The sequence below is a fragment of the Alosa alosa genome, chromosome 2 (genome assembly GCF_017589495.1).
Source record: "Alosa alosa isolate M-15738 ecotype Scorff River chromosome 2, AALO_Geno_1.1, whole genome shotgun sequence".
Lineage (NCBI taxonomy): Eukaryota > Metazoa > Chordata > Actinopteri > Clupeiformes > Clupeidae > Alosa > Alosa alosa.
The window spans coordinates 30,187,818-30,200,351 of NC_063190.1; the positions used below are offsets into that span (position 1 = coordinate 30,187,818).

The 12,534-nt window shown below is 39.4% G+C and overlaps 1 protein-coding gene across 1 annotated transcript in view; it reads right to left on the minus strand.

Moving 5' to 3' along the window:
• Positions 1 to 12,534, minus strand: part of LOC125310257 (cyclic nucleotide-gated olfactory channel-like) — a 187,679-nt gene that overhangs the window by 32,432 nt on the left and 142,713 nt on the right. The window contains exon 17 of the mRNA XM_048267491.1: positions 5,970 to 6,112. Coding sequence (XP_048123448.1) covers positions 5,970 to 6,112 — 143 coding nt within the window. The remainder of the gene's footprint in view (positions 1 to 5,969; positions 6,113 to 12,534) is intronic.

Below are 12,534 nucleotides of genomic sequence, written 5' to 3' on the forward strand. Positions count from 1 at the left end.
TACATTAATACACAGGATTAGATGTTAAAATCCCTTGTGCCAAAATCCAAGGTAAAAACACATTCAGAAGCCCCTGCTCAAGTTTAACTTTAAAAAAGCACACTACCCACAAATCCGCCAACAAATGGTCACAAACACAATACAAATGGCCCATCCAACAGCAGTATATAGTATGCGGCATGTCATTGGGGTTATCAAGTGGGCACCCTCATTCACCGATGTTTCGTTAGGTTAGTCCCACGACACCTCATGAAGGCTTAACAGTGAAACCAGCGTCCTGGAGACACTCCCCTCCATGCTGCCACCATATTACCACATTGAAATATCCAATACCCAAAATACTCTTAACCAGCCCAGGCATGGTCAAGGTTGGCTAGGTTGGTCGGTCCCGTTGATGTGGACTGAACCATAGCCATAAAAACCTTGGCCAACCAACCATCAACCTAGGCACAGCCCATCACAAAAAAAAGAAGTTACACAAAACAAATTAGACAGTTAGCTTAGGCCCCATCGCAAACACAAAACAAATTAGCCAGTTAGCTTACGCCCCATGCTGCCACCATATTACCACAACAAACATCCAAATACCCTTAACCAACCTAGGCATGGTCTAAGTTGGCTAGGTGGGTCCGTCCCGTTGATGCGGACTTAACCATAAACCATAAAAAACCTTAGCCAAGTACCATCAACCTAGGCACAGTCCATCACAAACACAAAACAAATGAGCCAGTTAGCTTACCTTAGCTTGCGCCCCAGGAAGGGTAACTTCTCCTTACCCACAATCATTCGCTTGCCCGTTCTGCTGCTAAAGACATGTTACTAACCACCTGCCTTAGACTTCGCCCACAAATACCCAATTCAGACAGCAAGCCAATAGCAGATCCGGCCACAAACCCACGTGCACCGATTTCAATAGACCTTAATCGTGCACTCCAACCTCGCTTGGCTGCCTCCTCTGCTATTTCAGTATATTTAGCTCTCTTCAGCTCATTGGCCACTTCCACTCTGTCTTCCCAAAGATACTTTATTGTTTTTAACGATCTCTATGCTACTCACAAAAATGTAGGCATGGGGACATGATGAAGTAGGCTTTCCAACTGTCGTGTGTTAAATTATTGTAATTACGAGCCAGTGGTTTTCAAACATTATGCGTGACTCGGACATCTAACTAAATGCAACAGGCTCATATTGTCCTCGCATTCGCAAAATGAGGACCAGTGTTTTGTCAAATTGCAAATAGCTATTCATTTTAACAAATTTTTATGATAGTATGAAGTACTTTTTGTATCTACTATCTTAATCTTGGAATATGGGGAGGGAATTGGCTCGTCTGCAGAAGTCAGCCAAATGTAAATGTAATTCTGCGGCATAAAGCAGATGTATTTGTTTATTGTACAGAAAGATAAAAATGACATGTCAAGCAGTCAATTGACTACATTGCAGTCAAGTAGGGCAAATTAACGTGGGTCATAGTTGTCTAGCCTGTTAAAAACGCTGCTAGATAGTATTAAATCGCCAACAACATTGTTTTGCAGCTACAGATTAATTGGGGGCCAAGCAGCGAAGCTGCGAGGCAACCTTTAGTGATTCTATGTTTTTTTATTATTGGGGGCCAAGCAGCGAAGCTGCAGGGCAACCCTTAGTGATTCTATCTTTTCTTCCCTATTATTAATACGCTTCCGCCATTGAAGTCTATGGCAGCCTATAGAACCGACTGGTGAAAAGTTGTGAAATTTGGTACACTGATTGGGGACAGGCCAATAATTAATTGCACCAAGTTTCATGCCGGCACCTCCAGCGCTCTAGCGCCACCAACAGGCCAAATTTGGGCGTGCGTTCCGCATGCGTAACTTTTTGACTCGTATGCCCAATTGCCAAAAATGAGGTATCTTTGGAATCCTTGGACCAAGCCGAGTCCAACGCACCCTATGACGTCAATTTCCGCCATGATGGATTTTCCGCCATTTTGGATTTTGTCAAAAACCTTTAAAAAGTTTCCGCCCTCACATAGTTTTTCGATTTTCCGCGAAACTTAGCACATAACACCTTCAGACCAAGCCGCACAAAAGTTATCAATTTTCATCTTCGGAACTAAAACTGTTTGCCCGTAACAGCCAAACGAAATATGCGGCGAAGCCACCAAACAGGAAGTGAGCTCATATCTCAGCAACCCTTTCATCTGTCATAACCAAACTTAGTACATGGACTTATAACCACTCAAAAAATCTGGTGACCTTTGACCTCTAGGGGGCGCTGTAATTAAGAAATATGCCTATTGGCCTGTAGCTGCTGTTGTGCTTAGAATTAAAACGCACTAGTTGTGTCTGACAATACTGTGGAAGGTCCTTAGGCCGACCCAAGCCAACTTGTGATGTCATCGTAATTGATTTGGTCGCCATATTGGATTTAATCAAAAACATGAATAAGTATTCGCAAGTCACAAATTTCAGCTGATCCTCACCAAAATTGGCAGAGACCATCTTCAGACCATGCCTTATCAGTGTATTTTTTTCTGGAACAATTGACAGAAGCGTTCGCCTGTAACAGCCAATCGCCAAACAGGAAGTGAGCTCATATCTCAGCAACGCTTTCATGTATCAAAACCAAACTTAGTACATGATCCTCAGGACCCACCAGGAGGACGCTCAAGAAATTTGGTGACCTTTGACCTCTAGGGGGCTCTGTAATTGGCAAAAATGTATTTTGGCCTGTAGTTGCTGCATTATTCTGCAATGGAGGTCAATGGCAGCCCATAGAACCGTCTGATGATGCACAAATAATTTGGTGACCTTTGACCTCTATTGGGGCATTGAAATCACAGCAAGCATGATCATATCTCAATCGATCTTTTATTTTTGATGTGAAACTGTTGACAGCGAGTTCCATCCAGTTAATTCTAATGCGTCGTGCAAGGGTGGGGGGGGGGACGGGCAGGGGCGATTGCGGCGGTGGGTTGGCTGGGTGAGGGGGCGGCGACACTCAGCCCTGGTTCAGCCACACAAAATCAGTTATGTTTTGATGTGAAACTTGACCTTGTAACTCAGCCAATCTTGGGTTGTTTGACATGGAACTTGTGACTGCTTAATGCTATATGCCTGATGCCACGGCATTGAGTTGCATGGCAAATCTGGACTGCTGAACTGCCTGCTTGGCCCCCACATTGCTGCTTGCAGCTATATTTCTGAACAGTTATTTCTCTACTGGGTCAATTATCACACAAGACACAGTTTTGATTTGCGTAGTTGCGTTACCCCCAACACTGACAATAACGTACACAGCAAATTAAGATATTTTTTCGTTTTGTGAAGCAGGTAGAAGATAGGCTATCAAAAGCAGATTTCGATTTTCGTTACCACCGTGTAGTCAAGCCTTAAGCCATCCCCAAGTAGCCTTAATCGAGGTAATGTTTAATTATGCATGATTTATTTTGTTATTGAATTCGTAGGCTGGGATTTCTCTCGGCAACAATTATGTTTAAAGAGAGCCTCCTGCTTTTTCAGAAGGGGCGGCAGTCAGGCTACTGACAGAGCGACGCACAGTGGCTGAAAGTGGTACTAAAGCTTCACGCCTCGTAATGCGCAACCGAAGTGGCCATTTGAAAGCGATGCCCACTGTACCTGTGGAGGGAAAATTCCAATATGCGCTGACTGCAAAATAGGAAAGACAAAAGCACGAGTATACAAAGTCAATTGCGCTGGGACGCAAGATAGAGCCCAAACTGTTTCTAGCTAAAGAGCGCAATTTTCATTTCATCTGACAATAGACCACGCTTCCAGACAAAGTCACTGTACCATTCAGTAACTCCTGCCGTTTACATTGGTAATTAAATGACTGGACAGGCCTTTACCTGGCATGCCCTCTAAATAATCTATTAGCAGTGAGGTCACTTTTGAAGATTTTTTGGGGGACTTGGTGACCCCAAAATTATACCTTTTTCTGTAACTTTCAAACAGTGGTTCTTATGGAATTTTTTTGCCTATGTGCGTGGGGGCAAGATAACCATGGGTCTTTGTCCAATCATGTTTGTCACATTTCCAGTGGATTACAACCTGTTAATCATTGTTTTAACTGTAAATATAGGCATTTTCAACAAAGTACCTAGTTTTTATAGACATCCCATGACTTACAAATGTCAACACGCTTAGTTTTTATTTAGATTTAGTGTATTCTCATCTTTCCAATGTTGAAAAATGATTGTCACTTTATTTTCATACCTTAGTGAAAAAGAAAGTCATGAACTACTTCTGAAAGTTCAAAGACACTCTGATTAACTTAAATAAGTTGAAATTAGATAGGAAAATGCTTCTGTTTTGTTAAAAATATTTATTTCTTTATGAGATTTTCCTTTTTCTCAGAATAAATTTGCTTCCCTTCAAGGGTGGATTTTTCCTCATTGTTTTCATTGTGAGATTACAATAAATCACCAACGGATTATTTTGTATACCTGTTTTTAGTCAACTTTACCAAAGGTGCCAATAATTCCGAAGGGATATATGTGACTGACTGATGTCTAAACTATGTACATTACCAACCTAATTCGTTTCCAATACCCCAATATGTAGCTAACTCCAATGATAATCTCCAATATAAAACGGTTAGCTTGCTAGCTAACTGTGGAACTTCGAAATAACATAATTATCTCACCTAGTTATAGGAAATACGTTCGTATTACAAATGATAGAATTAAGGTGTGACTTATGTTTAGTTGATGTTATGACATATAAAGTTAAGCTTGCCGAACTTAGTTCTAGTCAGCGACAGGCAGCTTGACTGTGACTACATTCGTGACACCCTTGTTAGTAAACTGTAAAGAGTAAAAAATAGTAATATAATGGTCACCTAAATCCCATTAACACACAGATAACTCTTACACCAACCTTATTTTGTGCATTTTATTCACGTTTGTTTAAAGATTTAGTAAGTATAATATAAGCCCTTTTTGCTCCCCACTTCGATGCTGCTCCATAGGTTTCCTATCTTGTCTGTGATTGACTGGAACGTGGTTTGTTATATTTTGGTGCACAGCCTGTGCCCCTAGTGTATAATGCAAGTTAGACAGTTTAAAAAAAATAAACACTGGCTAATGTTGGACCAGACCAGACACCAAGGTTTTACCTCATAATAGAAATGTTCCATACACAAATAAAGACTTCCCTGACTTCCCTATATATTTCCGTATTTATGGGCCCACAGAAAATTTGATTAACTTGACACCCTCGGAATAGGCTCTAGATTTTAGACAATGCTCAATGACATGATCAAACACTTACTGAATGTCTAATTGTTGTAACAGCAGAAGTAAAACCAAACTTTGCCATAATATAGGTTTATATTTATTGTATAGTTCACACAATATTGAGCTATTTAACATGCTACAAATTACGTTATTTATTTACATATTTCTGTGCTTGTGGGTAATTCATGTTTGAAATAATACCCATATTATGGAATTATTATAAGAAAAACAAAACTGCATTTAATCATTTCCATATCCAAATCTAAGCCAAAAAGAAACTTCAGAAGACTTCGAAAATCAGAATTGACCGATCGCAAGCCCCGCCCATCGAACGCAGATGAGCCAATAGCAGTTCAGTAGCTCCACGCAGGCAGACACACTCCGACAGCTTCAATTTACGGCTCAATAGAAATGCATTGGGAGAAGCTGATTTTTGTCCGGTTTTATGGGATTTTATAGTGATGTCAGTTGAAAAGGACGGCCAAGCGACATGTATGGGATTAATGCAACACAGAATAATGGCTTTCAATCGTGATTATGCTTTTCTGTAATTATGTTTAATTAGATTATGCTTTCTGTAATTATGTTTAATTAGATTAAATTCTATCCTCCCAGCTCTCCCTCATTTTAAGCAAACCACAGATAGGATGTCTAAATGATGTAATATCAGCACACAATGTCAGTGTTCACAAAGTTATCACATAGCATGGTGCCATAGAGTTCAGAGTCTTACCGATTCTTTGTGCATCCTGCAAAATACAAACACCCAGAGCAACAGTGTAGAGAAATCACCAAGAGGAAAATACACTTTGCTGTTCTTTGCACAAATAAGTTGTTGTCCAGATCCTCCTCCTTTTTCTTGAAATACAAATAAACCTGAAAAAAGAAAACATGCACAATACAAAAATTCATGCAAAGAATATAGACAGTACACATACATGGCCAGGCATCCTGATGGGAGCAAGCTGAGTTACTCAGTATAATGACGTGAAAAAAACGAGAGTCGCTTATCAGACCCACTCTGAGATAAATATGAAAATTTTGCATGACTTAATGATCATGCGTGCCTTTTAAAAACCAAAACAATTAAAGGTTTCTCAATTCATGAAAACAGCAGACTATTCACAAAATGTGAATACACAATCAATCTTTGAGTTCAGTTATGTTAATATCAACACATAAGGGGTTCTTTGAATGAAAAGTATTTCATAGATGGGCCATTCTACCGAATTCGTGCAAATTCAGAGGTTGAAACATTTGGAAAAAAGTGTCTTTTTTCCCCAAAACTTTTAATTCACACTCATTGTATAACATCTAAGGTACACATTTCTAATAATTGGACATTTTAATTTCATAGTGTCTTTTTATACAGTTTTGGAATGTTTTCCTTCTCCCAAAATTTGTCACTACCGAAACACAATAACAATTAACAAAATAAGAAGTTTTGTGATAACCTATTAGGAATTTCTTTACATATACCTTCTAAATTTCTTCTTGAATTCATAATATCAATAAAGTATCTATCTATCTATCTAAATATATATTTTTTAATTTTCTTAAAGCATTTCCATGATTCAACTGATAATATTTTTTAACACAAAATAAGTGTCATTTATGAGATTAATTGCATTTAAAAAAAATATATTTCTTTGTAAAACGCATAAAGTTGATTATAACGTTTTCAAATTTAAGGATGTATTACTAAAAATATATATTTAATCAAACACCACCATGTTATCTTGTCAGATGATTAGATATACTCTTTTTTTAACAAAACATCCTGTGTTTCGGTTGTGACAGCAGATGTTCAGTAGTGACGGTAGTGTTTCGGTAGTGACTACTACATCAAACTGTCAGTATTTTGTGTTGATAAAAAATGACAAATAAGTCTCAAATGTTGCACATAATGCAGCTAGCACATAACAGACATATATATATTTTTTTAAAGAAATCTGTTTAATATTTCACTGAACAGCTGATGGATAGTTTGGGATGCAAGATAGAAAATGTATGCTTGGTTTTATTATCCTTCAAGAAAGATTTATTAAGTGTTCAAAAATTGTCACATTTAAAAAGTATCTAACATGTTGCTCAAAGAACACATATAACCTCCAGATCTCATTTTAGTGTTCAATTTGTTACCTTCAGGGCCCTTTTTTGACAATCTAAGACGCATGATCTGAAGCATATGGTTCAGGTGTAGGGAGTGTCTAGTTCAGTTTTCCTAGTTTGACACAGCAGAATAAGTGATCAGACGCCAGGTGCATGGTTCAAAAGGATATGTCCCTCGCCCCTTAATTGAAAGTAAAAATGACCTAGGGTTTAAGTTTGCAATACTTCGGTTTATCTGTTCAGTTAAGTGTAAGGCTATTTTGTTTTGATTGTTTTTACGCTGGAGTATCCCATTAAGCATGAATGTTTGTTAGGTATAACCCATACCTGCCAACAACATATTTCAAGGTCATCTCCCGGCGGCCACCCGTTTTGTTTTTTCTCCCGGAAAAATTGCATGACCATCAAACTTAATTTTAAATTCACGGATCCATTAATTTTTTCTGTTAGTCTGACATTTCCCGGGTTGCCAAATTTGGTATAATATGCACCACACATAGCCAACAGAATGACTTACTTTCATTTTCAAACCTGTTGTCATAAAACCTGGCAATCCAAAACCCAGTTTTTAAAAGCTAAATGTTGGAAGGTATGCCATAACCAATCAGAAGAAAAACAATAAGAGTGCCATCTTCCATTCCCTAAAAGCAAGTACTGCATGTACCATGGCACAGTACCACCATATGGATGAGCAAACACATTTCTGCAGAAATGATCTGCTGAAGGCAGACTCTCTTACTCTTTTTGAAGATAAAAAACTTCAATCAAAAATCAACACTTACCCCTACTAGGTGCTCACACAAATGTGAAAGTGTGCAAAACAAAATGTGAACGTATGTATGGAACTATTGTTGGAATGCTTGAAACCAGGCGAGGCTGGTTTGCCTCGTCATAGCCAGCCTAAACTCGGTCAGACACCCCAAGTAGTTAAGCAAATCCGCAGTTCAGTTTTTGTTTTTTAAATGTAAGACTAGGTTCAACAACAACGAAAACAAAACGAGGGTGTAGGGGTGGTCCACTGTGTAGGAATCCTGGACCATGACCCGGATCAGGAGTGAGGTTTAGGAGGCTTTAGGAGTGTAACGGTAGGTGTGCAGTATGTTGGTAAACCTCCCTGCAGACACCTATAGAGTAGTGTTGCAGCCTAGGCTTTTATTATTTGCTTTGCTATTGCTAGCATGCTCGACTCCTTATCCGAGGTGCTGCTGTTTGTCCGGACGAGTGACAGGCTGAGCCACGTGGTCCAACACAACACAGATTATACAGGCAAACCAGCATCCCCAGGTGTATGGAGTATGTTTGTGTCTGTGTACTGTCTACGCTCATTACATTACATTACATTACATTTGGCTGACGCTTTTTAACCAAAGCGACTAACAACATGGTAAACAGTACGTTTTTAGAACACTTTAGAACGCTCATGTACTTTGCTTCCTAACACCCCAATAACATTCCAATGAATGTTAAAAATGCTAAGGACATTCATCCAAGCACACCAGCACAGTCTTTGAATTGCGTTGCCATGGACTCGTTGCTTAGGTCAGTGGTTCTTAAACGTTTTATCTGCCGACCCCCAAAACATATTGGCCAAGTCTCGAGACCCCCTTCTCTCCAGCCAATGAAATTTGGTATCATTTTGGAAAATGTTGTAGAACTGGCATTGGAGGCCCAGTTTAAGAAACACTGGCTTAGGTCTTACTACCAGGCTGTTAGATTCCTGACAGTGCACCCTCAAAATAACGGAAATAAGGCCCATTTAACTTTAGACCACGTTCCTTGTACGGTGTTCATTTTAGGACATCCTCAGACTCAGGTGTCAGACTCAGAAAAACATCGGTCATCTTCAGACAAAACTGCCTCAGCGTCAGAAAAACCTCTGTCATCTTCAGACAAAACTGCATCAGCGTCAGAAAAACCTCTGTCATCTTCAGACAAAACTGCCTCAGCGTCAGAAAAACCAGACTCAGGTGTCAGACTCAAAAAAACATCTGTCATTTTCAGACAAAACTGCCTCAGCTTCAGAAAAACTTCTGTCATCTTCAGACAAAACTGCCTCAGCGTAAGAAAAACCTCTGTCATCCTCAGATAAAACTGCTTCAAACCAAACTGCCTCAGAAAAACATCTCTAAGGAGTCAGGTCTCAGAAAAAACGCTGTCAGAAAAAGTGGAGTCAGGTCTCAGAAAAAACGCTGTCAGAAAAAGTGGAGTCAGGTCTCAGAAAAGTATTAAGTATTAAATAAAGACAAATGTGCTATGCCATGATGTAATACCATATAATACCATTATAAAACGTTAGCAGTTGTCATTGTCATTGCACAACAATAATAGACAGACATAAAGATAGACAGGTACTTGAAATGTAATCCCCAGGGGACAATAACTGCAGCGTTGTTGAATTCATTTGATATGAGATGTTATCTTAACTTATTTAGAGAAATGTGCCTTGTTGTTGGTACCTGCTATTTCATGTATTATCATAATGGCATTATATGGTATTACATCATGACATAGCACATTTGTCTTTATGGGGGTTTGGGAATAATGATGTGATGATAATGATGCAGGTTTCTTACTGGTAGGTAGTGTACAACTGGGAAACGGTTAGCAAAAGTAAGAAATAATGGTCCAGGTGTCGTTCTGGACTTTTCGTGGTGGAAAAATGTTTAACCCACTTTTCCCTAGCTCATTGAATGTACCCGTAATCCCTCTAAAAACAAATTATTTTGCTGTATGTAGTGCGTAGCTTACTCGGAATGTGCCTTACAGCAGTTGCTAATGTTACTAGCGAAAGTGAGGTTAGCTAAGTTACATCCATGGATTTCCTACAATGTGTATACCATTGGATCACTTTCTACCTTTACTTATAATTTCTACATCTAACCAAGCACCAAATATAACATGCCAGTGACCAGGCTTGGAATTTCACCATTCTGGGGGCAAGGCCACTTGGCCTTCAGTTGGGCATATTTGGTGGGGGGCACAAAGGCCACATGGGCACCAAGGCCAAAGTTAACTATACAGTAGTAGGCTATAAAAATGATCAAAGTTGTATTTAGCCTATTCACTGCAGTAGACCTGCATCATTGTATGAAACATAACAAAAACATGAAACATGACATATTACATATAACTGTGAATCATCTGATCATCTAATAAAAACAGATATCTAGTCTATATATAACATTTATTTTATATTTGGCCTGCTATGAAATCATGTATTGAACAATTTAAATTTAAGCACAGCTCATCTTTAAGAAACTCAAATAGCCTAGATGCATGCTTAGCATTTTGTGATCAGGCTACTTTCATAAACTCTTAGTCAGCTGTCCTCTGATTTACCAATATCTAGGCGATATTTGTAACATTTATTTTGTATTTGGCCCGTTATGAAATCGTGTGGAACAATTTAAACACATTGTAAAACTTAAAGCCCAAATTTGGAGACATCAATGCATGTCGAAATTTACTGCAAATTCAAAACTGGATTACTCTGGAACGGCTAACTGTACAGGGGACTGCTTTACACCTTTATGTTCGGTAAGGTCTGCTGTTTATTCTGATATGTGGTTTGTCATGTGTTAAAAAAGAAGGGTTAAGTAAAGTATTCCACCGAGATGAATGGGTAGGGAGATCATGGACGCAAAACCTTCAGTAGAATGTATGATTAAATTGAATTATATTATTTACTTTTCTCTAAAGCGAACCGTTCAACACAGCAATTATCGGCTAACATCGTTTAAAAGCTGAGAAAAAGCTCTTTCATGTGACATCACTTGTGATGTCTGTGTGATGAATAGGCTACTTCGAGTAGTTCAACTGAGAAGAATGGGTGAATTTGGGCGCTTTCTTGCGATGTCACTTTCTCCACTGCGTAAAAGACTAAATTAATTAGCTGTGAATGCTAAGATTATTTTGACAGGCCGCAGGCTAAATAAAAATCGCTATTAGTAGGACACAAAGCAGAATATTGAAAGAAGGGGCACCAAGGCCACCGTGGCCTGTAAACCTATGATTTTCAAAGGGGCTTCCGCGGCCAACAAGGGGCTCCCCACGGCCGTCGTGGCCGCCGGAAATTCCTACCTTGCCAGTGACAGAATAGCGTTATTAAGCATAATATTAAACTCACCGTTCTGTATCCGTCGTCTTCTTCTGTCCCCACAATAACTTTTAATTTGAGACTTTTTCGTCTGACTCTGTTTTTTCTGACAGCGTTTTTTCTGAGACCTGATTTTCTGAGACCTGACTCCACTTTTTCTGACAGCATTTTTTCTGAGACCTGATTTTCTGAGACCTGACACTTTTTCTGAGGCAGTTTGGTTTGAAGCAGTTTTATCTAAGGATGACAGAGGTTTTTCTTACGCTGAGGCAGTTTTGTCTGAAGATGACAGAAGTTTTTCTGAAGCTGAGGGAGTTTTGTCTGAAAATGACAGATGTTTTTCTGAGTCTGACACCTGAGTCTGGTTTTTCTGACGCTGAGGCAGTTTTGTCTGAAGATGACAGAGGTTTTTCTGACGCTGAGGCTGTTTTGTCTGAAGATGACCGATGTTTTTCTGAGTCTGACACCTGAGTCTGAGGATGTCCTAAAATGAACACTGTATCCTTGGTCAGTGGTTTTATCATTTTTTGTGGCGTCAAAATAGCAATTTGTGATCATATGCCTGACCACACCTCTTTTTTTAATCGATGCACCCGTGGGTGTGCAAGGATCACACAGTATGGGTGTCTGGCGGAATAATGCTAAAATGTGCTGACTTAAAACTAGGAAAACAATTGTGTCGCGTCTGAGTGTAAGATAGGGCCCTCAGTCTTCCTAACTAATACTTCTGCAAAAAGATGCTGTTGAACAATGATTTCTTTCACTTTCCTTTCTTAAATATTCTTGGTACTTCACTGAGTCATCCCTCAATATTTATCTATGGGCCCGTCCCATTTCTCCCCCCTTAAAACTTCCACTAGGTTTTGATTGCCCTCAACATTAAAGCCTCCTCGACAAGGGAAGTTGGGGTGAAGATATTTCCCTATGAATTGGGACACCACTATATGCAAATTAGCGTAGTGAACGTGCTCATCTACGTCACGCACAGCGTCGATGTGTCTACCGGTAGTAGCCTGCTACTAGTTTCATTCAGGAACATGCCCCTTCCAGCGGTCATTGTTGTGTGGGCTGTGCTGGTTTATCTACGTCT